We start from the raw sequence: 26,541 nt of genomic DNA, 5'->3' as shown, positions 1-26,541 counted from the left end.
CGCTTGCGAAGGTGCACGTTCGTTTGCAGTGTGTATGTGAAGGATAGCAAGTTGAAAAGTTGTCGTAACAGAATAAAGCCGAGTACAATAGAGGAGAATGGCGAGCATGATCCGGGGCAATTACAGCTTAATTGAGGTTGGTTAATGAATTAGAAAATCATTTAGCTTCAAGGCTTTTTCGCTGTTGTTAATAGAATATGCGCTTGAGTAAAAACTCGATGTAATGAGAATGTCATGTTGGAATAAAATGAACACGAATGGCTTGAGGTGTGAATCATGACGAAGTGCTAACCGATTATGTCCAAAAAAAAAAGCCTGTTGAGCAAATGATCCTCTCCTCTCATCTGTGCTTCTTTTTCTCCCTATTAACCTGTGTCTTGTGTCTCAAAAAAAAAAAACTCTGCTTCCTTTCCAACTGTCTCTGTTGTGTCTGTTTGACCCTCAGATGCCCTCTTATTTCTTCTCTAAGGCAAGACCTCTCTTTCTCTCCTTTGCTAATCCCTTTGAAAATGCAACCTCACCTCACATGATTTTCCTCCTTACACCCCCCCCCCCCACACACACACACACACACACACACCCTCTCTATTCAAAGTCCTTTTTTCTGCTTTTTCCCTACTTTTTTTTCTGTGCAATTGAGTGAGAATGCAGAATTGTATTCAGCTCACCACAAGGCACTGATAGTTAGCTTGCTCTGAAAATGGGATTTATGGTAACCGCTGCAGCTCAGAGCAGTGCACATTAGTGTCTAAAGTTTGCATGATCACACCCACGACTGTTTTTCTATTCTAATGCCTGGTGGCTGTGCAGTATTGGAAGTAGCCATTTCAAAAAAAAATTTACCCGACGGCTGAGGAGATGTGTGAATATTTCTTCTGCAGAATCACTTCAGAGTTACAGGCGACAAAGAGAGCAGTGCTGCCACGTAAACACGATGAATCTGCGAAGGGACGCTCAGCTTTAAATTCTCCAAATTCAATATAGTGTATAGTCGTAACACCGTGCAACATAAACACGTTCGATTTAGCTGTTTGTCATCAGCCCGCTGCCTCCACATCTTCTGTTCCAGGGCTGCTTGTTGGGGAAAATGACATAATCTCATTTAACACCTCTCAACATCACGCCGTTGTGTGTTTACGCATTAACGACACAGATGATCACAGATGGTCCCGCTGTGGGAAACTTGCCAGTGTTCTTCCCTTTAGCACCAATCAAGCCACACATTTACGCTGTTAGCCGATACGTCACTGACGATACCTGCTTTACGTTAGACGTTTACTACGATCCTAGCGAGGGGTCTGAACCCCCCCCCCACGGATGACCGTTCCTGTCCCCACCGTGTCTCGAGGTCTGGTGGGAAACGAACAGTAAGAAAAGCAGTAATTACAGCCTCAGCGTCCCGGGCCAAAACGCATAATCCCCAGTCTGGAGCAGTGGAATGCAGAGCAAGCTGAGCTGAGCTCCCTGCTGTCTTTGATGTGAGGACTGGAGGGATCAGCACATAACGTTTGGTTTGGCCTGAATCTGCCAAGGCCCTCCACCACCTCATCCTCCTTCTCCTCCCCTCATCCCCCTCCTCCTCTGGGATTTTTTATTTTTTTTGGTTTCTGAAGCTGAGCTGAAGAACTACAAATATGACAGACGTTTACACTGGAATTCAAAGGTGTTTTGAGGGTTAGGGGATGCTGGGATTTGAAGTGCGAGGATGAGATTTTTTTTAGGGATTTGTGAGGATGGTATTCTGGACAATGTGCAGATATTTAACTTACTGTAACATCTGCTCTGTGGTCCACCTCCGGGAGAGCCCACCAACCAAAAATGTAAACGCAACTTAGGCCGGATCACACCCGAGAAAGTAGACAACTCTCTCCCTCTCTGTCACTGTTCACGCCACGCTCTCACTTAAACCCCTCTCACACGCTGGGTTACAGCTATATGCACATATTTTCCCGAACATTGCTGTCTGAATTTCGCTTTCACTGCTCCCCCCCCCCCCCCCTTCTTTATGCCTCTATAAACGTGCACACAAGTCAGCTCTCTCTTTATTCTCTCCTGTCACACAGACGAACGCAAAGCACTCTGCATCTCTCACAGCTGTTTTCCTTTGGCTCCTTTGTAGGTGAAGTGCGATCAGTACTGGCCGACACGGGGCACGGAGACCTACGGCCTCATCCAGGTCACTCTGCTGGACACAGTGGAGCTGGCCACCTACTCTGTCAGGACCTTCGCTCTGTACAAGGTAACATGACATGTGCACTGGAGTGTAACCGGGTCGAGCGTGTCTCCATCTCCTGAAATATTTATGCATACGAGTTTGTGGGTTTGAACTGGATTCTTCGCCCGAGTCAAAGTTTGCGCACAAATGTGCCCCCCCCTCCCCCCTCGCCCATATCGACGACTCAGAGGGACGAGCACTCGCCTGACAAGAGAAGAGTCTTTACTGATATATCATTGATGCTTTCAATGAGATACATACAAGAGTTAGTTCTGAACCAGGAGGTATTACATTAGTGCTGAGACAGACGGACGGACAGAAAAAAGAAAGGAAGGTCAGAAAGAAGGAAGGAAGGGAGGACAGAAAGAACAAAGTAAAGAAGGACAGGCAGACAGACAGAAAGGAAGAAGGGCAGAGAGACAGAAAAAGGAAGGAAGGAAGGACGGACGGACGGACTCTCTATATAATAGATATGTTAAAGAAACGTGGACATTAGAAAGGATCCCAGTCGATGCTCCTTTCAGGTCTCTCATCCAAGCAGTCGAACTCAGACTTCATATCCCAAGACTCCGAGAACAGCCAAGGCCTTTCTTCATTGAGAAACTGCTGCACGTCACAGAGAGAGAGGTTACACTGACCCTCTTGAATTATCCAACAGATGATACACAACCACTTCACGCACAGTACATCCACGTCAAATGTCATACCAGGTTTAACCCTTTAACGTCTGTCTCTCTCTCTCTCTCTCTCTGCACGTCCAGAGCGGCTCCAACGAGAAGCGTGAGGTTCGTCACTTCCAGTTCACCGCCTGGCCCGACCACGGCGTGCCTGAACACCCCACCCCCTTCCTGGCCTTCCTACGCCGGGTCAAGGCCTGCAACCCTCCAGATGCAGGACCGATGGCCGTCCATTGCAGGTATGTACGCGTGTGTTACGACTCCTTTAGCTCCTATGATTCCCTGTTCCAAAACGATTCCTAAAATCACCTTAAAAGACAATCCAGTGGTTGCTGGCCGGAGAGAAAGCTCACCCTGTGGGTGTTTTTTTTTGTGTGTGTGTGTGCTTGCATGAAACACTTATGTGTTATTTGGGGTTTTACTTGGCTGCATGATTTTCTAAAGCCTGGGAGTCTGTGAAAATCAACACTGGACCAGCAGCACTTGTATAAAATCATTCTTGGGTCCTGACCTAAAATGAGTTTGACCTGCTATTAAGCTAACCCCAAACCATCCCTTCTGGCTCGGACACCCACATTCCTCCAGCATCTCTTAGATTTAACAGCAGCCACCATGCTGACCCCTGTTCTCCAGAAGTAGCATCCTGTGTTGACTATTTGCCGTTTAAGCTGGTGGTAGATCTGGGTTCAGAAGTTTATATTCAAATGAGCTGCTCTCTGTGCAGCAGGAGGCTCATGCCTTGGAAGGAGGAAGATTCTGGAAACTTGTCATCACAGTCTTGGCAAGAGGCCGCTTTATGCTCCTCGCAGGCAAGCGAAGGAGAGATGAAGATGGAAGTTAGCGGAGGGAATACGGAGCTGAAGCTCTCGGGGGGGGGAGAAGAATTAGCGAGATATAGATGTGGAAGGAAGAGCGGGAAGGGAAGAAAAGAGGGATTGAGAGATGATTGAGAGGGTGAGTTAGCCAGGGAGCCGGAGTTAGAGGAGGAGGTAACGTGCAGAATGAGAGAGAAGGTGAGGTCAAATCCAGGACGCGGTGAATGGAAATGACAAATGAAAGAAAGAGGGAAAGAAGGTGGAAGGGAAAATGGAGTCAAAAAGGGAAACGTAGAAATGCGAGAGTGAAAGAGTGGCGGCGCTGGTGCGAGAGTCAGACGGGTACTTAGAGGGAAGATAAAGAGGCAGGGAGACGAGGGAAGGAGGAGGGGTGAAAAGGTTGGCAGCGGAGGAGCTCTTCCTAATCTTCCGTAGCAGTCAGATGGGGTATCTAACAGGATTATCACTCAAATTTAATTATCCCGGCAAGACTCCATCATAATGTGCCTTAACATATCAACCAGCCCCTGAATCAAACAATGGACCGACTCTGGCTCCACCTGAACACCCACACACTTCGCACACTGAAATTAATTTAACCATTAAAAAAGGTTTTCACTCGCTTGCAGAAACTTGCTCGGTCAGTGTGTTTCACCTTTTCTCTACAAGCGCAGCAGAAATGTGAAGTGTTTGGGTGGGCAGCTAAATGTATTATATTTCTGGATTGTGTGTCGATAGGAGAGGAAAGCTTCCTCATGCCAGTCAGACGCCGATGCTGACTCATCGCTGATGCCAATTTTTTTTTTTTTTAAGTCCTTTGTTGGAAATTTTGCTGGCAGGCGTCTTTGCGATACTTAGTTGATTTAGGCACAGCATGTCGGAGCGTCTGCGATAATTGACAACCAGGGCCAGATTTGTGGCAGGTACGAGGAGCCACTCAGCACACAGTCAGGGAAATTATTAGCACAACAATTCAGTCCCCAGGTTATCTCAGAGAATCCACATCACCATCTGTTCCCCTCTTCTTCTTTTTTTTTCTCTCATTCTGTTCCAGTGCCGGAGTGGGTCGCACCGGCTGCTTCATTGTCATCGACGCCATGGTGGAGCGAATCAAGCATGAAAAGACCATCGACATCTACGGCCACGTTACGCTGATGCGCTCCCAGAGGAACTACATGGTCCAGACGGAGGACCAGTACATCTTCATCCACGACGCGCTGCTGGAGGCTGTGACCTGCGGGAACACTGAGGTCCCTGCCAGGAACCTGTACTCCTACATCCAGAGGCTGACGCAGATCGAACCCGGGGAGAATGTCACCGGCATGGAGCTGGAGTTCAAGGTGAGGAAGATGTGTCCCAGGAGACCTGTCAAATTCCCTTCAACTTAATTACTGATTTCACAATCAAACACAAGTAAGTCATTCTGAATCTGGACTCTGTAACCTTTTTTAAGCCACACAAACGAGGCCCGCAGAGTTTATATTAAGATGGACGGAGAAACAGCTGCTCAGAGTGAAGCCAAATTATGTAGAGCTCCCCCTGCTGACCGGCTGAGACCTCCTCAGTGTTAACAGAAGGAACGGGGGTCAGACTATGACGTTAAAACACACGCTTGACAAACCCAGATTCTCATGCCGTTGCTATAGTAACTGTCACGCTGATACTTCTTATTTGATGGGGGTAAAAAAAAAAAAAATAGCGAATGTTACGTCCTAATTGACAGCTGAGTCAACAAATGCATTTCCTTCCAGCTCTCCTTTTTCACATTAGAAGCGTCGCGGTGGAAAGGTGAGAGAAAACGTAACAAAAATTAACAATACAGTCGTCGAACTTTCCATGGCTGTGACTTTGTTCTCCACACCGACGCAAGAATGTTCTGCTGTGAACTGTACCGACCTGAGGGAGCTCTGGGATTTCATCCACATATGAAATGTGCATGTTTGTTAGCTAAAAAAGAGCCGTGGTATCAATGCTGCAGTTCCACCGCACAGATCCCTTCTGTGCATGTCTTTGTGCCAAAAGATGCCAACGGTGCAATTTGTAGTGATGGTTATTTTGGCTTCATTATACAGCCAATGTCAAGGCCAGACAGCAGGGTCAGCTACACAATAGCATCCCTGAACTTCACTCAGCCTGATGAATCCCTGTTTTAAGACGGCATAGAGTCACTGTGGTACCAAACGTCGACGAATTGGATTTGGAGATGAGCGAGGTTTTATGATGAAAATCAAAACAAAACAATCAATGTAAACGTGCACATCTCTGTCGTCATCGTGAGGTGGCAGTGTAAAACCTCACCTGTCCGAAAACTAATCCCACCCAAAGCTAATGTGTTATATACTGAGCTTTGAAGTTGCTGGAATGAAAACACATTGACTATTTGACAAGGCACGTCCAGCCTTCCCTCTCCAATACCCGTCTTCATGCTTAGCTAAGTTTCTACTGGATTTAAGTCCACACTGTTTTGTCTGATTTTGTGATTTCGTTTAAGATCGGCTTGAGAACTGACCAGCACAGAGTGATGAAGCTGTGAAAGGAACGCAGCATGTAACTCCTGTTAGAGTTTCACAAATCAGTTTTGCATGCAGTAGAAGCATCCCAAACTGAAGGACAGGCGTCTTTAATTATATATGTAAAATACAATATTTATTAATGGCTCTGTAAAGTCCAAACTGTGACTCATCAAAGATGATCACGTCTGTGCGAGTAGCTGCAGACGACGGTCAGTGAAAGGAGTTTTTACTTCTCTCACATGGACATACGGTGTGTTTGGACCTTGAATCGCTGCCCTTGATAGCTACTGAGCGTCTTTCCCAGGGCTCTTAGCGACCTCCCCTCTGACGGCTACATATACTCAGTATGAATGGGAGGATTTGAAGGGGATTATGGGATTGTACCTTTTGAATCCAAAGGTAAGAGAGTTCCACTGAGGGTATTAGAGAGCGTCATAGTTTTGGAGGTGCGATGGCTCAAATAATGGAGGCAGCAGAGGAAAAGGTTGAATTTAAATCTTTGGGAAAGATTATTTAGGTTGTTTTCCAACATTTACGGAGAAGATTAGAATTCATAGAGAAATCCCCAAACACACACACACACACACACGTGCTCGAAAAATGAGCATGTAAGGGACTCAGAGTGTGCTTGAGAGCTGTTATCTGCCATTTTTACCTTTCATATGTAATTGTGTTTACCTTGATGTTTACCTCCTGCCAGACAAGTTCTCAGCAGACTTGTCAGGTCTGGTTGGGTTAAGGGGGGGGGGGGGGGGGGGGGGGGGTCTGTTCGAGCCGTACAGGTATATATTGGAAGCAGGTGGCTTACATTTTTCCTGGAATGGTTTATGTCTGCTCAGACGCTCAGAGGGCAAAGTAAACACAAAGCCACTCGAAGCAATCTCCTTCATCCTATGCTCTGGCATTCCTGTCCTAATGGCAGCGCTCTCCTCGGAATCACAATGAACCGAGCGCGCACTGAACTGTTGGCTCTGCCCTTATATCGTTGTAAAACATGCGTCACGGTTGTCCCTTCTCACCAGCTCCCCATCCCGTTCCGACCTGCTCTCTCCACGAAGGATGATGCTAATTAACTGGCATTACGTTTAGAATACACTCAGAAATCAGACGTCAAATGTAGAGAAAACGGGATGAGAGTGTGGCTACCATTAGCATTGCTAGCATCGCAGGTCTCTGGGTCCTCCTTGCAGCTCTGCTCGTGCGGTGATATGCCAGTTGAACCTGACACAGCCTGTGCACATCTTTATCTTCATTTTGAGATGCCATCCGTCCATCGTGCTTGTTTACATCCAGCTGATCTCACACGTCCCTTCTTTCCACCTTTTATTGATTAAAAACCACCCAAAAGATGGAATTTCTTATGGAGCAGCTTCCCCTGAAAAAACAAATCCCCAGTAGTTGAAGAACATGTGTGAGAAAAGGAAGAAAAAGAAAAGCTGTTCTGGGGGCTTTTGGTAATCCAACCCCCTATAAAGAAGAACTGTTTTTGTTTCCTTTCACGGAGAGTTTACTGGTAGACTTTTAAGAGGTTTCCAGCCGTGCATGATTGGACCCGAACTCAACATGTTGGTCAAATAATAATGGCACGGCTCAGAGAAACAAAGGGGTTCGGTGTGGTCCAGACTTATTGATAAGATTGAGACAAATTCAAACCAAATGACATGAAGAATTTGCTATTGTTGGCACAGGAAGAAGGGTTCACAATATCCAAAATGAACTGATGAACTTATGGGATTTTCCAGCTTGGTCTGTCTGTAAGAAAACAAGGTACTGCTGTTTCTCCGGTAGCCGCCGATGGTCTCGGCTCAGTTCATGAGACCCCATTGTTTCCCCAAAGAGTCTGCGGTCTCCCTCCGCCTCTTCTCTGTTGTTCCATCTTTGGTTTTAAGTCCTGTCATCCAATGGTCGAGTGTCAGACAGAGTGTACGGCATGTGCTCATGTCTGCACGTATCCATATGTGTGTGTGTGTGTGTTCCAGGTTTTGTTTTTCTTTTCCTCTGACTGGATCAGCCGAGGTTCACATACGTGCAGTGAGACAGTGTGGGGCCTTGTGGTTTTTCTTCCCCCAGACTCTTGATTTTCCTCTTCCTCCTCTCCTGTTCCCTACCGCTGCCCTCGCCCCCCCTGAAATCAGCCCCCCTTTGTTTATACAATAGAAGAGATCTGACTGCATGTCCTCGGGCCTGCAGAGTTAGGATGCTTCTCTAATTGAAGTTGTCCGATTTGCCAGAGGAAAAGAAATACTCGTGCTAAACACATTCAGATTAGGGCCTTGAAGTTGTATAAAACGTAATTTGTCTCTTTGCATTTCATTAATCCTTTTTCCACTTCATTTCTTTGGCTTCCTTATTTTCCTGTTTTTCCTGTTCTTCACGTCTTCTTCCCGTTCTGTTTCAGCGTCTGGCGAGCGCCAAGGCGCACACATCGCGGTTCGTGAGCGCCAACCTGCCGTGCAACAAGTTCAAGAACCGACTCGTGAACATCATGCCCTACGAGACCACGCGTGTGTGTCTGCAGCCAATCAGAGGGGTGGAGGGATCGGATTATATCAACGCCAGCTTCATCGATGGATACAGGTCAGAAAGAACAACATATTTTTGGTGTTCCTGTTTGAGTTCGACTTTAATGTGTAGAGTCAACGTTTGTAACTAGCGGTTCTTGTATTTGTGTGTTTAGGCAGCAGAAGGCCTACATAGCAACCCAAGGCCCGCTGGCTGAGACCACAGAGGACTACTGGAGGATGCTGTGGGAACACAACTCCACCATCGTTGTCATGCTAACCAAGCTGAGAGAAATGGGACGGGTACGTATAGAAAAACACTTACACAGTGATCCAACATGAGTCTGTAGTTCATATTTCATACTCACTACTGACGCTGCTGAATGTAATATTGTAAATCAGCCCGCTTGTGTTTCACCGCCAGCAGCACTTTCTCTCTTTCTGAACCACTCTCATTTTTCTTGATAGAGAAATCTGGTGTGCAGTCAGTTTTAGGGGTTTCATTTGAGTAGTTGACAAATCTGTCACGTGTGACTTCTGTGTGTGCACGAGGCCTGCTGCGTAACGCCCTTATATGGGCAGGAAAGGGCCGCTCTTCTTTGCCAATTAGTGACAATTTGCAGGAGCTTCAAATGTACGTGGACATGACGTTCATCAATTTATTTCATCTGAGACTTTTCAATCAATCACTCCATCAATCAGTGTTATCCCGAGACGTTTTACAGAAAAGCGTCAGGGATGATAATGTGCAGGAAGGATTTCTCCTTTGTATTTGGAAGTGAAGAGAAGATTTCAGTGAATGAGGCCCATTATTTCGTATCCTTTTTAATAATGAATTGCCTTAAGTGTTTCATGACCCGAAGCCTTTCACGTTGTCCCTCATTCCTCTCCTGACTTTGAAGACGTAAAAGCTAATTGTGAAGCGTTCTCACCGGGAGAGGATCCTGAAAGCTGTCTGACACAGTGTCCTTTCAGAGCCGATGTTGGGGAACTCAAAAAATCTGAATCAATGTTGTCGCTATTTTTGGTGAATATCCGTAAAAAGAGAAATCAGGAAAGCTGGAGATGTTTTGAGTGATATCTCATCAGCATCATATCTCATCTTGCACAGACTGTTTCCCAGTGAAGAATGAGTTTTAGCCAGACTGGGGACTTTTTTTTATTTTTGTTTTTCTCTACATGATGAAGCCCTGACATGTTCCTGTTGACTCTGAACACAGTGCTCTTCCTTGTTCTCCTGCAGGAGAAGTGTCACCAGTACTGGCCTGCAGAGCGCTCAGCCAGGTACCAGTACTTTGTGGTGGATCCCATGGCAGAGTACAACATGCCCCAGTACATCCTCCGAGAGTTTAAAGTCACGGACGCAAGGGTGAGTCTTCAGTTTAGGTTTGTCTCATAAAAATCTCTATTTCTTTTGTACTTTTTTCTAAAACGACTTTGTATGCAACACAATACAAATATGCATTTCCTTGAATGTACGAAACAAATACACAAACAGGTGAATTAAAAACCCAACAAAATTCACATCTCAATAAAAACACAGTGAAGAAGTACAATAAAAGAAGTGATATGAACGAGGGCACTGCCTTTGCCTCTCTAAAATCTTCCGGCAGAGAGTTCCTGTGAAGAACTAAAAAAAAACCATCACATGAGGATCTCATGCAGCCGTCACAGCCAAGGCTTTAAAAATCACCTTCAAAACTCACAGGTTTCCAGTGAGGGGAAGCCCTGGCCTGACCTCGGCGTAAGCTACAGGCAGCAGCTTTTTGAATTAATTGCAGCCTTTGGATGCTATCTTACTACACATATTATCGATTCCAGAAGAAAAAAAACACATGGACGACTTTTTCTCAGCTGGCAGGAAGAAGGGGGAGATACTGTTAATGTAGCTATCACTGGGGCCAGATGGAATAATAATAAGCACTAAAGGTTTGGAGTCATTGAGCTGGAGAAAGATTGTTGACGTCCGGTGTTGTAATTTCTGCCAGGCAGGATGTGATACTCAAAAGACGGGTGGTGCCAGACATTAAGAAGGTTTACATTTGAGTCTCAAAGTCTGTGCCTTTCCTAAGTAGGAGCTACCACATGTAAACAGTGAATAACAAGGGACCCAAAATTGACCCCTGGGGGACCCCACCAGAAACAGACGATAGCAAGAAGCATCTCCAAGTATTACAGGAAAAGATAGAAAATGAACCAGTCCAGAGCACCACTGTGTGTTATTAGAGATGATCTTTATTTATTTATTTTCTCTTGCTGTGCTTGAATGTTGTTTTATTTTGTTCTCATTGTGAACAAATAAAGTTGTATTTCTATTCTATAATAAATAATTAAAACGTAAACTCCCTTTTTCCTTTAGGACGGCCAATCGCGAACAGTTCGTCAGTTCCAGTTCACTGATTGGCCAGAGCAAGGAGTGCCAAAGTCAGGGGAGGGATTCATTGATTTCATTGGCCAGGTGCACAAAACTAAAGAACAGTTTGGCCAGGATGGGCCAATCACTGTGCACTGCAGGTAAGAACTCTTCTTTACACTCAAACATCGGGGTCACTGTGTGTATCGTGAGATATGGGGGGGCAAATTTTAGTAAAAACTAAATACATGGGCAATGTTTAAATCTAGTCCTCCACATGACATTGCACACCTGGGACATGTTTCACGGATGTATGTAGAGTTGTCGGAGGCATGCCGGGTGCCCCGTATCCACATCTAAACATGTTTGCATGTTTCCACACACAGTGCCGGTGTGGGGAGGACCGGTGTGTTCATCACCCTCAGCATCGTGTTGGAGAGGATGAGGTACGAGGGAGTGGTGGACATCTTCCAGACTGTCAAGATGCTCCGCACTCAGAGACCAGCCACCGTTCAGACCGAGGTGAGATCACTGTGACACAAACCCCCCCCCCACCCCACCCCCGGATTGGAACTGGAACCAAACAGCTATAAATATTTCATTGCCATCAATGAATGGATGTGTCAGAATTTCCTTCATCTCAACCAAGACAAAACTGAAAATACTTTTAATTGGACTCGATCATTTCACAACAACAGTAGAACAGTTCATTGGCCCTCTTAAGTCCAACATCAAATCAACCTTGGGATCATTTCTGACCAACACCTGACCTTCGACACCAACAGCACTAAGCGTGTACAGTCCTGTTTCCTACAGCTACCAAATATCTCAAGAATCAGAACATCGCTCTCCCAGTCCGATCTTGAAATATTTATGAACACTTTCATCTTCTCCCATTTGGACTACTGTAAGTCTCTCTACACATGCCTCAGCCAATCAACACTAAACCGTCTACAGCTAGTCCAAAATGCTTCCACCACATTATTAAACTGTTCTCACGTCTCCCCTGTTCTCACCTCGCTTCATTCGTTCCCAGTCAAATTCAGAATCCACTCCAAAATCCTGTTACTGTACATACAAAGCACTGCAGACCTCGACCTCTGACCTCCTCTTACCATATCCCCCCCCTGTCTACCCAGATCATCCAATCTTGGCCTTCTTTCCATCCCCCGCTCTAATTTCAAAACAAAAGGTCCAAAACCTCCCGTGTAAAGACAATCCTTCATGTGATCTAAAATCCTTCCTTATGCTTTTTTTGTGTATGTTTCCCTGTTTTTATTTGTTCCATTAGTCTTTTGTAATTGTGAAGCACCTTGTAACAAAGTGCTTTAAAAGTGCTCTATGAATAAAGACTTACTCACAATGAGTAAGAGTGGATTTTTTTCTCCGACACTGATTCGATGTTCTTCTGCTCCACCCTCCAGGACCAGTACCAGTTCTGCTACCGAGCCAGTCTGGAGTACCTGGGAAGCTTCGATCACTATGCAACATAAACCCAGTGGCCGTCTCTCGTGCCACATCCCACCTAGTGCACTTCTCTGAGGTCACACGCGGGGTCTGGATGAATGCACTAGGCTGTGATGTGTCTTTGAAGAGCTTCGGCCACCACATGCAGAGTGAAGGGGGACCATCGGCTTACTCCGTACCAAGAAACAGCACCTCTAACTGAGCCATAGAAACCTGCTTGACAAGGGTGTTTCTTCCACCCTCAGCCCAAACACACCCATTGGTCAGTTTGAAGAAGCAACTTCAACCACTGTTCCAATCAGAATACTTGATCCAATTTCTTTTTTTTTTTCTTTTTTTTTGTCGTTTCCGTGCTTTTGTGAGCACCCAGATTGCTTTACATTGTTTGGGTGTGGAACTCTCACCTGTGTCCACCACCAGTGTAGCATCACCAACCTAAACACAGGAGCTGGCTACAGTATATAGCTATCACTTTTTTCTATCTAGAGGACCGTCTAGAAGGAGTCTGCAAATCCATCTTATGGAAGCCACGTGGACCGACCGAAAGATCTGGGACTTTCAAAGCACCAGAGAAATTGCCAACAGGAGACTGCGAACACAGAGCACACAGTATTAAAAAAGACAAAAGAACTCACATCCCGAAAAAGAACAAAAAAAAAAAGAAAAGAAAAAAAAGACACCAACAAGTGTTTTCTGTCTTTCTCTTTCTGTTCGGAAACAGACTCTCGTTTCCTGTGAATGAAAAGAAGATATTTCTACCATACAGTAATAAAAAAAAGCACCAGTTCAACCTTATGCTTCACGAGTTAAGATAAGGGAAAGAGGTTTCAAATGCATACCACAAAGTAAGACATTGATTTAGTTTTTTAGAAGAATATAGATATGTGACTATCTTGTTTTTTAAAAACTGGGTATTCCTTGTGGCACGTTCTGTTTTTGTTGTTTTGACAGATTTACGACTTTGTCCCCCCACTGATCATACGAAAGCAGAGTTGTGTTTGTTTCTCTTTTTCTTTTCTGTGTAATCCAACGAGCTGTAGCGATTTTTAAACAAACAAAAAAAAAAAAAAGGTGATACGGTACTGTTTTAAAGTGTACAATCAAATCTAGAGTGAAAAGAAATGTTCACGATTCTTATGAAAAACACCACCAGTGAGTGTCACTCTCCTGTTATCCTCCACCCACGAAACACGTTTCGCATGCACACGGGACTCTCAACCTCATCGTATGCCAGAGAGGGCGGCCATATTTGTAGTCTCAGAAGGGGGCACATATTGTAGGGATGCGGCGGGCGGTAAACCGCGCTGCTACCGAATAATCTCGCCAAGTTGATCGGTGTGCAGGATGAAGGAATGCCAATGAGTAAACACGACTAAAGAGAGAGTCTGCACGGACAGAATAAAAAAAAAAAAAGTTACTATTTATGTGTCCAAATAAGCTTCACAAAGATTTCTAAAGCAGGGAGCGAGAAAGGGGGGGGTGAAGAAAACAGGGTGGGATGAGGGGTGAGGGGGGGTCGGTGAAGGAACGATTTTCTCACTTGAATGCTCACCTATTACTTTTCTCTGTCTGATTCAGTGTGCAATAAGTAGATGTATTATATATATTTTTGTGTCCAGTCACTAACTGCGGTTAATCGCCATGACGATGATGATGGTGGTGGTGATGGTGCATCATTTTCTTTCTTTTTTTTTCCAGACTCGAGGATGTCACACGGTTTTCTCGCTCACCTGTTTGTTTGTTTTTTTGTTGTTGTTTTTTTTTCTCAACGTGTCCCGAACAGAGGAACGATCTTTATAATGACGTCACGACTCCGATAGATGATGTCATCCCTTCAGAGCGTCACGGTAACCAACGAATGACCAGACTCATCCTTCAAAACAGCATCTAATAACTTTTTTTTTTTTTTTTTTTAATTTTAGATTTCTAGTGCCTTATATTACACGCCTATTTTGATAACGTTACTTTAAAGGGTTTTTTTTCGTGTATTTTGTGTGCGTTCGTACGACGCCTGTGTGGGAGAGAAGCGGACGTCCGTGTTTATGATTTTGTTAAGTTGCAGTTTGTAAAAAAAAAAAAAAAGTATCTCGTCGTGTTGCGTCGTTTGGCTGTGGAACTGTTTGTGTGGACGGCTCTGTGAAGGCTGGATTATTGTACTCATCATTTTCAAACCCAGCGACAGCATTATCATATCTCGTTTAATCAAAGAGGACAAAAAAAAAACTCTTATGTATGAGACTTAAGGACGGAGAGGAACAGTGGTCATTAAGCAGATTAAAAGGCTGGTATGTTGGCAGCGTCCTGTCTTTTCTTCCCTGGGACATTTGCACGAGCTCTGGAGCTCCGTCACTCAGACCTCCATCTGCCCGCCATGAGATTTCGTTTTGGCCACGTGACCCGACTTTGGCACCGACTTTGAGCTGGCGCCCACAAGTCATACTTACTCAGCTATGTAGAAAATCTGGTCGTCTTTGTCAGTTTGGAGAAGAGGGAAAACTTTAAACAGGGCTAAAGCTCATGTATCCCACCTGAAGCCCTTCATCCAACCAGTCGTCTGTGCTCCTCATTCTGATGTCTGCCATTTTTTTTTCTTTTCATTCCTTTAACGTCAAACGTCTAAGAGAAGTTCAGGTGCTACGTCTCCAACAACCTACAACCTGTTTTTTTTGTATCTCCATAAAAGCTCAACCATATAAAGGGATCATAGACAGTTTTCCACTCTCCTACAGTAACCCTCTTTGTCGTTTTTTTGTATGCATGGTACCACTTTTGAGATGCCCCTTTGGTCGCTCCTGTAACAGGAAGACTTGCACTTTCTCTCTTTGTACTATGCACTAATACTAGTATCCTATTATCGCTGATAGCCCCCCCCCCCCCCCCCCAAAGGAGTTTTACTTGAACTCAGTAAAGACGGACCCTGTAATGCTCACATGGTTGTGTATATGTAAATAACACAGAACACAGAGAGTAATTGAAATGCATAAATAAATAAATAAATATAAGGTTATAACGAGTGAATACAGATCTATCAGGTATACAGAGTGATATAATTAAAGGACGCACCTGAAGTCACAGTTTATGGCACGACCGTATGTGCAATACATCACATTGTGGATTTGTTGTGCCACAAGACAAGTTTCACAAAAAAAGGTGTTCTCTATTTTCCCCTCAATGTATCATGTAGATGGAAATCAAACTGGAGTTTTTAAATTGTATAAAAACGAAAAATATGACGTGTTACTTGGATCAGTTACCTCCAATCTGGTCTGTAAATGTAAACTTTTCTTTCTTTCTTTTTTTTTTTTTTTTTTTTGTTTCGTTTTCTGCTCCGAGTCAACAAGTGCTTTTTATTTTCTTACATTGGTTCTCGGAGCGCGTGAAAACCGAAAAACAGGTCTGTATTAATTTCTGTTCTCTGTTGACACAAGTTTCATTTGTTACAAATAAACTCAAGTAAAATAAAAGTGAGGCTGCCGTCTTTTTGTATCTCAGCGCTCGGATTAATGAACGCTTTGGAGGGGCGCAGATTTTGCATCCACTGGTGGACGAAAGGACACTTTTGTCCTCTACCAAACCTAAATCCAGAGGACACCTTATGGACAAAAATACTTGTGACAAGGTTTAAATATAATAATAAAAATGTGACTTTGATCAAATGTTTCCTCTAAACATTGGAAATAGTAATATGGATTATCTCTTGAATATTCAGGTTCACATGATTCACCCTGTGCTTGAACATGTGTTTATCACCAATCCATGACTAATGTAAAGTCATATTATAGGTTTCCTCTCAGGTACCTCCTCGAGGTTTCTCCATCATCACCCACAAGTTTGCTCTGAAGTCCCCCAGCTGTACTAAAGAGTCCTGAAGTGGACCCCCATTTAGGACTCGACCCCGAGACTCCAAGGAAGGCGGCGTACCGGTCTAGACCTTCCTCTCACAGTGTTCACAGCAGCACTCTGCTCTCTCTCCCCTACGCTGGTAACCCGACGCCATGATTCTTATTTTCTACCCCGAGGTCACTCAAGACATCGTAACACTGCCTTGAATTTGTTTCCAACATTATCCAAAAAAAAAAAACCAGTTCAGCCACTTGTTTTGTCTGCATTCTTAAACTCCCAGTCTCACAGTGTAATCTGTAAACTCTGTAATCCACACTCGGGGAAACAGATTGAGGCTGTACTTTGCACTGAGCAGCAGTTGAAATGGACTTACTCATTCACGGCTGACTTGTTATTGTCAAAGCACAGCAAATTATCTTCCAAAGCTGCTTCCAGGCAGCAGAGAGAGACTGTCTTTTGCTTTTGGCAGATCAGCCTGTGTGTGTGTGTGTGTGTGTGTGTGTGTGTGTGTGTGTGTGTGTGTGTGTGTGTGTGTGTGTGTGTGTGTGTGTGTGTGTGTGTGTGTGTGTGTTGGAGCCTCCGAAGCTCTGCTGAATTTGCACTTGATTTGTGAACCAGCTCAATCCCCATCACTTCAACAAGTCCTCTGTCAGACTGTGTGGGACGCTTTAAAGAGCCACTCAGTCTTTTAGAGTTTTCACACGTTTCTCCCTTTTGGCCTTCTGGACCAAATCTGTTTGATAGTGCTTCTTCATTATAGGAACCATTTTTCACGTGTTATTTAAATGTGAACAGCTTAGAGCAAACAAAGGCCGTCTAAGCTCTCCTGCTTATACCGGTCGGGCCGTTCATATTCAACGGATTTGACCACTTTCATTGCGTTGAAAGTGGCCCCGCCCACATTTTCAGTCACTCGTTTCTTACACTGAAGCTAAAATTTCAGCAGCTCCAACTAAAAACTAGTTTAATTGAAAAAAACAAATATGTCATTTTTTATTGTTTTTTCTTACAGCAGTTAGCAATAGTTTAACTATAGCAAGCCAAAAATAAATACAAATTTTAAATAATTTCAACAAGGTGTCTTATTCAAAGGAGCAACAGTAGCGTTTCACATTGATGGGGCGCACAATCCAACACACAGGCATGGCTTTCTGTCTGAATGATTCATCGAGGAGTGCTTTTACTTTTGGTACATTTTTTTTTATTTGTATTTTTTATTTTTTTAACAGTGATTCCGTTTTCAGTGTCGACTCCAAAAATACACAAAAGATTGGTCTGATTGAGGAGCAGAGCAGAGAGGAAGCCATTGGCGTGTTCTTGGACTCGGCCCCGGGTCGAAGCAGTTAGGAGACAGTGTTGAACATGCAGGAGAGAAGCAGTAAGACATGAGGAAAAATACTACAAGCAAAGTGCATAAATATCCAAAAACCAAAACAAAGGGAAATAACGGACCCCTAAAAAGCTACCAGAGGCAAGCTATTTAGAAAAAAATCTCACCTTTTTTTAATGTACAAAGAAAAAAAGTTATTGTTCGTTTCAAAAAAGGGTGACGTGACAAATGTAGGTCACGTTTGTTTTTCCCTGACGGATGTGAAAGCACGAGGAGGCAGCGATGCCCGCTGTTTACCCGTTCTAAAAGAGTCCATTTGTCCAATCAGAGTCCTTCTCCAGCCGGTGACATCACTCAAACACCGGTGGTTAACGTACACACACACACGCACGCACACACACATCCATCCATCAGAATCCAAATGTCCCCTGATTCCCTCATGTCGTGTCCCCTGATCGATTCACACAGAAGCTGTGTGGGCAAATGTTGAAATGGAAGTAGACCCGGCCAGACGCACTCACACACACACGCACACACACACACGCACACACACGCACACACACACACGCACACACACACATCATCTCCTCTCCATCAACGGCTCATTCAGTGCATTCATATGTCATCCCTCCTCCTCCTCCTCCTCCGATGACTTCATTTCCCTTTGTGGCTGCGTGGCTCCCATGTGCTTTTGGCAGTAGTACGGAGGCCTGGCAGGGCCACGTAGTCGTTCTGGAAGCGTGAGTTGGGTGTTCTCTGGCGTTTCCTCTCCCCCTGCGTGGTGAAGAAGGCGTCCTGGAAACGCATGCTTGACGCGGTGGACTGGACAACAAAAGAAGAGAGAACACCGATGAGTGTCAAATAAATGATTGTGGGGAGATTTTTTTTTCCCTTCCTGCCATCGAAGCATTAACAGAGTTTCCTCCAGAGAGACGACACACCTGCAGCCGTGTTGGAGTGAGGACGGAAATGTTTCCCTCCGTCTACGTTCGGCCCAGCAGCTCATGGCCGCTACAGGCATCAACGTTTAATGTTCGTGCTCATCAGAAAACAACATGCACACGTCGAGTTTACCAAAACACAACGTTCACCAACTTCAAGGGAGAACGTGCAACTTTTTTTTGAAGCAGTAGATGTCGAGGACACGCCTCCAACCTCTCTCGACTGTTAAAAAGGCACCGAGTCGTCAGGGCTGAGACAGAGAGACAGTCACACGGGAGATATTTCAGTTTCGAATGTCGCACATTCTTCCTTCACGAATCGAGGTGCGAACATTCAATCTGTTTGAGATCATGAAAAAAACAGAAAAACTACCTGAAGAAAATCTCGAAGAATTAGGCCGATCGTCTTTTTTTTTTATTTTAGTGTTTGTTCAAACATTCAATTCACTCATCTTGTTTCCCTGTAGTTCACACACACACACACACACACACACACTGATGGTCTCTGAATGCACGCACACACAGCAGCTCTCTACCTGTGCGTGACCGCTGCATTATTCATCAGCGGTACGCTTTAAAGACGTCGCTGAAACGATGTTGTTTTGACGAGTTTCACTACAGTTTCATCATCACAACAGGCGAGGCGCGTGCAGGAAGGCGTCCTATCAACGCCGCACGCAGGAGCACAGAATAATGAAGGTTCGTATTTAACACGAGAGGTCGCAGGACGAGACGTGAGCCACGCGTCTCCGTCTGATTCTGCTGCAGAGCGTCCTCTCGTTCATCGCTCGGAGGACGCCAAACACGCCGCTGTGCTTCGAAGGAAACAGCGGATCGACTTCACAGCACAAAAACATCTCTGACGTCTCCCAGTAAGTCTAATACTTACAAGTCTACGCTTCACCTTTTTGGGCAGGTCTTCACCTAACGTATAGACGTCGTCTCGTTTGGCCAGAACCTGGGAGCCGTCTTCAAACTCCACCTGAGAGAACAGAGAGAGAGTGGACGGTCAATGACGAACACACACACACACACACACACACACACACACACACACACACACACACACACACACACACACACACACACACACACACACACACACACACACACACACACACACACACACACACACACACACACACACACACACACACACACACACACACACACACACACACACACACACACACACACACACACACACACACACACACACACACACACACACACACACACACACACACACACACACACACTAAAGGAAGGGTCGAATCGTCTGCTTGTTACTTCCCAAAACTTTGAATTAAATCTGATATCGATGTTGAACTTAATCATCTGCTAAAGGGAACAAAAGAAGGCCAAAAAGCTTTGAGGTAGAAAACAGATTGAAATCCAAAGCGGCTCGAATGATCACGAATCATTGAGAGTTTCTTCACTTTTCAAACACGTCCTGAACACACCTCCACACTGGAAACTTCTCCTTCGGCCTATTTTTCTCAAAAGTGACCTCTCTTAAACCGGCCGTGTGCGTCACTGATGCATTTGTGCATAACTAATGGTTGACGCCCGGCTCTACTAAATAAAGCTTGAAGTGAAAGCGCAGGACTCTTAGCTTGGTGAATATTTCAGTGAGTTTGAATAATGCAGATTGTCACCTCCATCTCATGCTCCTCTTCTCGCTCGCTCTCTCTCTCTCTCTCTTCAGCGTCTAAAGAGCTTCCTGTATCCCCCCCTCCCTCCCTCCCTCCCTCTTTGGTTACCATAACTTTAGCACCTCCTTTACACCGTCTCCAGTGCCCTCTTCCTTTTTCTCACCCTCCACTTCCCCCGAACATGCGCACACATCGGGACACTGCCGACGTCAGAGAAGTCACGACGACTCCGCCGCTCGGTTCAACAAGTTCGCAGCCGTCTCGCTTTGACCTACAACCGCACATTCAAATCTGTCAAAGTGGGTCAAAGGCATCTCTGGAAGCTTCACTGGACATCATCCTACTTATTGAAGCTCAACTTAAAAGGTAACCAAAGATAAAGTGTCAAAGTGTAAGTACAAAGTTAAAATACAAAAGTACAAATTTAACGAAAAAAAAAAAAAAAGCGTCCTTTCAGCTCAGAGTTCAAACTCTTCTGTATCTCACACCTCTTAAAGATTTGTGTTTCCTTTCCTCTCAGACTCCTCACTTCCCGTCTTTCCTCCGTTAATATCCTCTCCTAACTTTCTCACACGCTGAACATTAACCGCACTTCTCCCCGCCGATCGAGTCGATTCTGGGATGACGTCCTCGGAGTTACTTTTCCTTCCGTGTCTCGGCTCCACAGTGAGCTGAGGGTCGAGTATGATGAACTAGCAGCAGCTCAGTCGGCTTCGTGAGGTCGATGTGGATGAGCACTGATTTACCGTCTCTTAACAAAGAGGACAGTGTGTGAGTGTGTGTGTACCTGGTACATGTAGGAGACGTTGGATCCCAGGTATTTGGCACCATAGAACAGACCATCAGGCCATTTCACTTGAACAGCTTCCCCGACTTCAGGAGGGCCCAAGTTCACACAGTCTCTGCTCTAAAAATACACGACAACAAAAAAAAGGTTGGTGTGGTTCAAAAAACACGGACACACACACAAAGTCCCTCCAGGTGAGAGCTGTGAGCGAGGAGAGAGCGTGTGCGGTTTATTCAGGCCACTTTTTATTCAAAAAATAAATAAGGAAAGGAGGCTTTAATAAGCTGCAGAGCTGAACATCTTTCACACACAATAATCTCCAAACAACTTCGAGTGGTCCACGGTTAATGGGTGGATGGATTTGTACACGTGGGACTCATCAGAAGAAGCACAAAGAACAGGCGGTCATGATGACACAAACCCTGCCGTCCTCTGATATCCTCTTTTAATTGGAATGGCCTTTTCAGGAAATCGATGCCGTTTGATGGTATTTACAGGAAGCTTCGTCGTGACGGAAACAACTCGATAACTTTGGTCTCACACCGTCAGATATTCAAACAGGCTTGAAGAGAACAAATGATTATTTAAGAACCAATCATCGTCCCCGGCTGATTATGACCTCACACGTCCCGGGGGGAGACGACCTTTTTGAGCGCGGCTCTAATGAAACGCGTCCTCACCACGATGTCCTCGGGGTAGGTGTCGTTGGAGAAGGAGCCGTCGTCGAACATGACCTCGTAGAACACCTGGGACGTGATCTGCGTGACCTTGGAGCTGTAGTAGCGCAGGTTCTTGTGCTTGGAGATCACCGTCTGGCCCAGCGAGATGGACGCTTGGCATGCTCGCTGCTTCTGGGTAAACACAGAGAAGACAATGAGAACCCCAGGGACACGCCCCGTCACTCCTCCGGCATCATGAGGAAACGCTTCAGACGCTGCCTCATTGCTTCGATAAGAGATTCAAAAGCAAACATTTAATCGTTAATGCCTGTACATTGCTATCATGGGAAACTGTGTGTACATCAAATATTATGGGATACATTTGACTGCGAACAGACGGCAGGATATTCTTCTTCTTCCTGCCGCCTGAAACACATCAGAGACTCCCGCTCACTCTCCACCTTCAAGGAATCCCTAAAAACTCAGCTGGTCAACATCGTCTCCTCCTCCTCGTAATCTGCCCTCCTGAAGATGTCTCCATCGTGCTCGTTGTTTACATAAACTCCTCGCAGCCGGAGACTCTCCCTGACAGACGGGCAGCTCCACAATGCAACGCCATAATGAGAATATTTGCCTTGATATCGACGCTACGTGTAGGGAAAATCTGATTCATCCATTTTCCTCTCTGCTTCATGAAACAGCCTTCCTGATTGGTCGGGAACAGATTAGCCTAACCTGACGCTGAGACCGCGTGGGTCACTTACAGCTGACGAGCTCCGTGACTGGTGTCTGTGGCAGGTGATCGACACCACGTACGGCCAATCGTCTGGCTCCATGGTTACGCCGGCGGCGTGGGCACAGGTCACATGGAAGGAGGTGGGACAGCGGCCACACGAGCACTGGATGCAAGCGCCGGCCTGCCGCTTCCCCCCGCAGCGCTTCCGACAGTAGATGCACCGCTGCAAAGACGCAGAGCAGAGAGAGCGTCAGCACCAAACACTGACCGACAGAGAGAGACGGATCCTTCACAAGTCACAAGTTCATGGTTTGATTTTTAATTGGACACTAACAAGGAGGAAGAAGTTCATTTGATGGGGACTATTTTCAGCTGTGATTTAATATTAAGATCTCCAGCGAAAACAGCGAACAGAAGGAAGCGGGTCGGGTTGAAACAAAGTTGAACATCAGAGCCCGTGTTCAGTGAAATGAAGACACATGTCTGATCCACTGTGTGGCTCCTTCACAAGGTTCAAGAGGACACACACACACACACACACACACACAGCAGAGTGCCTCAGTGTTTCTCCTTCAGGTGATAATTAAGTCACCTGAAGGAGACCTCGGGTCTAAAGGAGGCAGCAGAAAGAATCACTCCCATGATTCCCCCGCTAGCCTGCATCTCATCTTTTATTACTGTTTTGATTGATTGAGAGCCCCCTAGTGGTGGATTTGTACATCCTGTGTGTTTAAGGACACAACAGCAGGCAGAATGTGAAGCTCTGGTCGTTTGTGTTTCAGAGAACTTCTACGTTATTCTGAAGAAGCGGAGGTGTGATGTGTTGCGTAGATATTTTGGTACATGTTGAATTTTGGAAGTTTTAGATCGACACTGAGATTTAACGAAGAAGGACGCTCGTTAAGACCTCATGTCCACCTAGCGTTTCTTTCCGAGTGCTAGCCTCTTTTTTCAGTTCTTTTCGATGAGAGCGTTTGGATCAGCAGCAGCAGCAGCAGCCAGCTTTGTCTTTCTGAGCTCTTGCAATTCAAAATTGTCAACATTTTTCAGAAAGGCGCCGTTCACATCACGTGTTCTTTTCTAAATGTACTGTGCGATATTCCCCGTAGTTTTGCCAGCTACAGATCTTGCCTTGAACCCACATCCTCCTTGCTCCGAGTCTGATCAGACGGGGGGGAAAAAAAAAAAATCAAACGTGCAGTACGAGCAGTGTTGTTCATACAGCGGACGTTGTCAACAAACCGTTGTCATAGAGACGGGTGAGATTCATGCAAGCGTTCCCGGCAGGTGGACACGGGGTCCTTACTAAACACAAGTTTGACACTTCCAATCTCCCTCCACCTCGTCATTTTTTTCATTTCAAACAACTGAGTGTTTTTTTTTTGTTCTTACGGTCTAAACTAATGAATTCGTGTGACATCTGCAACCGAGAGAGAGAGAGAGAGAGAGAGAGAGAGAAAAGGGCTAATTTAAAAAATCTGGATTTCCACTCGAGAGACTTTTGCAATAAAAGGCTCAAGAAAAAAAAAAACGGCAGCGAATTAAAGACAAAAGCCGGCTAAGTGAATCATCGCTCAGTTGTGCCCTTAACCTCAAACATCATTTTAAAACCATCATGTGCTCCGAATAATGTGAAACCTATTCAGTGCAGTGTTATTGGATACGGTGGTGTAAACAAAACAAAGCCGGGGGAAGAAAAAAAAAGGGGAGGGGGGAGGGGGGGGGGGGGCGAGCCCAGTAGTTACATGAAACTGAAACATGTTATTCCATCACGATCAAACAAGGAAAGCCTCAAATAAGCCAATCAGATGACATCATGAGGTTTGAACAACAAACCCGTGCTGCTGCGGGGTCTTTGTGTCTGTAGATGACGGCACACTGGGCAACATGTTACACCGAGGTCGTCACCGTGTTTGACACTTGGATTGTTTCTGTGACCATGTGGTTTTTATTTCAAGGGTTTATAGTATCAGTACAGAACCTTCGACAACTCGTGCGTTTAATTCAGACTGTGTGCAGGAGATAGCGTGCTACTTTCAGTCTTTGAGGAGCCTGGCAGGGGCGTGTCCAGGTGTGGCGTGGACCATCCTGTAGAATCTGATTCTAGCTAAAAATCCAAATCCACGCAGCATCCGACGTAATTGCCAATAAAGTTATGAACGTATTCTTGCAAGTTGGACAGAGTACAAGAGTACTTTAAATTGTGACTTTGCGCAAAATTGTGTTACATACAACTACACATCATTAGTGGGGAGACAAAGGGTAATAACATTTAATTCATTTTACGTCTTTGGGGTCTCATAATCTTTTTCAGCACAGTTAAAAAGACAAAGTTGTTTGTTTTTTGTCGCCATGGAATCAAAAACAGATATCAAGAGCCGTTTTCAGGCCGCAGGAACTTTTAGATTTAGGAACGGTTGGAGCACCTTCCAATTTTTTTTGTAGATTCTGCAATGCAAGAAGTATGCTACATATATATTTTTTTATTTTTTTAGCTGCTGCTTCTGAGTAGGTACCACAGCGGTGTGAATGCAGACAAAAAAAAAAAGTTCCCATGTTGTTTCATTGTCAGGGAACTCCCTAGTAGATAGTAACTTTTCAAAAAGTCCCCAGAACTCTTTGGTCTGAGAACATCCATTATGGTTTTCTTTAACTATTGTCACATTTTGTTTTAAATCTGGTTTTGAGACTGCTCTATTTTACACACACACACACACACACACACACACAAAGTAACACGCACACACTAAACTAAACATTTGAGGCTGTTCCTCAGTTTTCTGAACCTAACAACCCATCAAGTCTGTTTCCTCTGTCTCTCCTGTCCTCCTTCATCCTGTTACATAAACTGAGCTTTTTTTTTTTTTAAACATAAGGAAAAGGAATGACGGCACCATCCCATTATAACCTGCTCCTCTCATACCTCCCATCTCACTCGCCTTCCTCGTAATAAAAACACCCGTCTGTGCCCTCTTTTCCTCGCTCCGCTTCCTCGCCCCGTCTTCCTCGCTCTTGAGGGGTTTATTCACATTTCTCTGAAGGTAATTTATTCATTAATCTAATTCCTGGGAGTCCATACGTGTTGACAGATAATGCGCCTATATATAGAGGAGGTCCTCAGAGAATTTTACCTCAGTGGTGTGCATGCTCGATCGGGAATTAGCTGCTTTGTTAATGGGGATGTTCAGCTTATTAAAGGCTCTGATGACACACAGACTGTTATAATGATATCTAATCATAGCCATAGGAGAACATAATGCGTCCTAAACAGCTTATGTAGGAGTATGATGGTGCAACAGTACCTTTAAAAAACCTAGAGATGTTTGAAATCACTGATTCACATGAAGGGAAACACCAATATTAAGTCTCCCAGGAGGAATAACAACAATAGGCAGCGGGATAAAAAGGTTCAATTTCTGTAAAACTTTTTAAACTTTCTGCCTTTTATTTTAACACAAAGAGAATTGCTTCTGTTCATGCGTTTGATTTCTTTGAGAGACAGCATTGATTAAATGCGACCTCGACAGCAGGCCTAATTATCAGCTTAGCCCGCTTCATGCAGATCTCAGGTAGGGATCAGGAGGTGCTGTGTGCAGAGACACTCTTCTCCAGGCGAGTTAACCCAAAGACAAAGCTTCATTAAAATTGGGTGATGAAATTCTGGAACTTTTTTTTTTTCTTTTTTCCCTCCAAATTAACGAAGCCTCCGATGCTCTGCGGCTCCTCTCCTTCTATACTGAGAGCACTTTTTTTTTTTTTTTTTTTTAACTCAGCGCTTTTTCTTGGCGACTTACTTGGCCTACATTTCAAAAAAGTTTTTTTTTTTTTTTTTCCCTCCCCATACCTCCTCCATTATGGACGACGGTGTCTGGTCCACCTATTGAGGCCAGCAAGACATGATGCAGACTGGCATGAAACACATCCTGAGAGTGTGTGTGTGTGTGTGGTGTGTGGTGTGTGGTGTGTGGTGTGTGGTGTGTGTGTGTGTGTGTGTGTGGTGTGTGTTGATCTCTGAAGAAAAAAAAAAATCTGATGGAAACATGTATCAT

The 26,541-nt window shown here is 44.9% G+C and overlaps 2 protein-coding genes across 5 annotated transcripts in view; one reads left to right on the top strand and one right to left on the bottom strand.

The window, feature by feature from the left end:
- Positions 1-12,707, top strand: part of ptprdb (protein tyrosine phosphatase receptor type Db) — a 171,875-nt gene extending 159,168 nt beyond the window's left edge. The window contains 10 exon segments of the mRNA XM_079336999.1: positions 446-469; positions 2,120-2,239; positions 2,977-3,131; positions 4,762-5,047; positions 8,619-8,797; positions 8,898-9,024; positions 9,965-10,090; positions 11,081-11,235; positions 11,461-11,596; positions 12,499-12,707. Coding sequence (XP_079193125.1) covers positions 446-469; positions 2,120-2,239; positions 2,977-3,131; positions 4,762-5,047; positions 8,619-8,797; positions 8,898-9,024; positions 9,965-10,090; positions 11,081-11,235; positions 11,461-11,596; positions 12,499-12,567 — 1,377 coding nt within the window. The 3' untranslated portion in view covers positions 12,568-12,707.
- A 4,871-nt stretch (positions 12,708-17,578) lies between these two features.
- The window catches only part of kdm4c (lysine (K)-specific demethylase 4C), a 30,116-nt gene continuing 21,153 nt past the window's right edge, over positions 17,579-26,541 (bottom strand). For 2 of the 4 annotated variants that reach the window (XM_079337854.1, XM_079337856.1), the window contains exons 18-22: positions 22,521-22,715; positions 21,778-21,948; positions 21,098-21,217; positions 19,545-19,637; positions 17,579-18,536 (exon numbers count right to left, since the gene is read on the bottom strand). In XM_079337854.1, the coding sequence (XP_079193980.1) occupies positions 18,369-18,536; positions 19,545-19,637; positions 21,098-21,217; positions 21,778-21,948; positions 22,521-22,715 (747 nt within the window). In that variant the 3' untranslated portion in view covers positions 17,579-18,368. The remainder of the gene's footprint in view (positions 18,537-19,544; positions 19,638-21,097; positions 21,218-21,777; positions 21,949-22,520; positions 22,716-26,541) is intronic. The other 2 variants (XM_079337857.1, XM_079337855.1) reach the window with 2 other exon arrangements.

This window comes from Symphodus melops, assembly GCF_947650265.1.
Source record: "Symphodus melops genome assembly, chromosome: 2".
Classification (NCBI taxonomy): Eukaryota; Metazoa; Chordata; class Actinopteri; order Labriformes; family Labridae; genus Symphodus; species Symphodus melops.
Note: the sequence above shows the minus strand (reverse complement) of the source record. Positions and strands in the feature narration are given on the sequence as shown.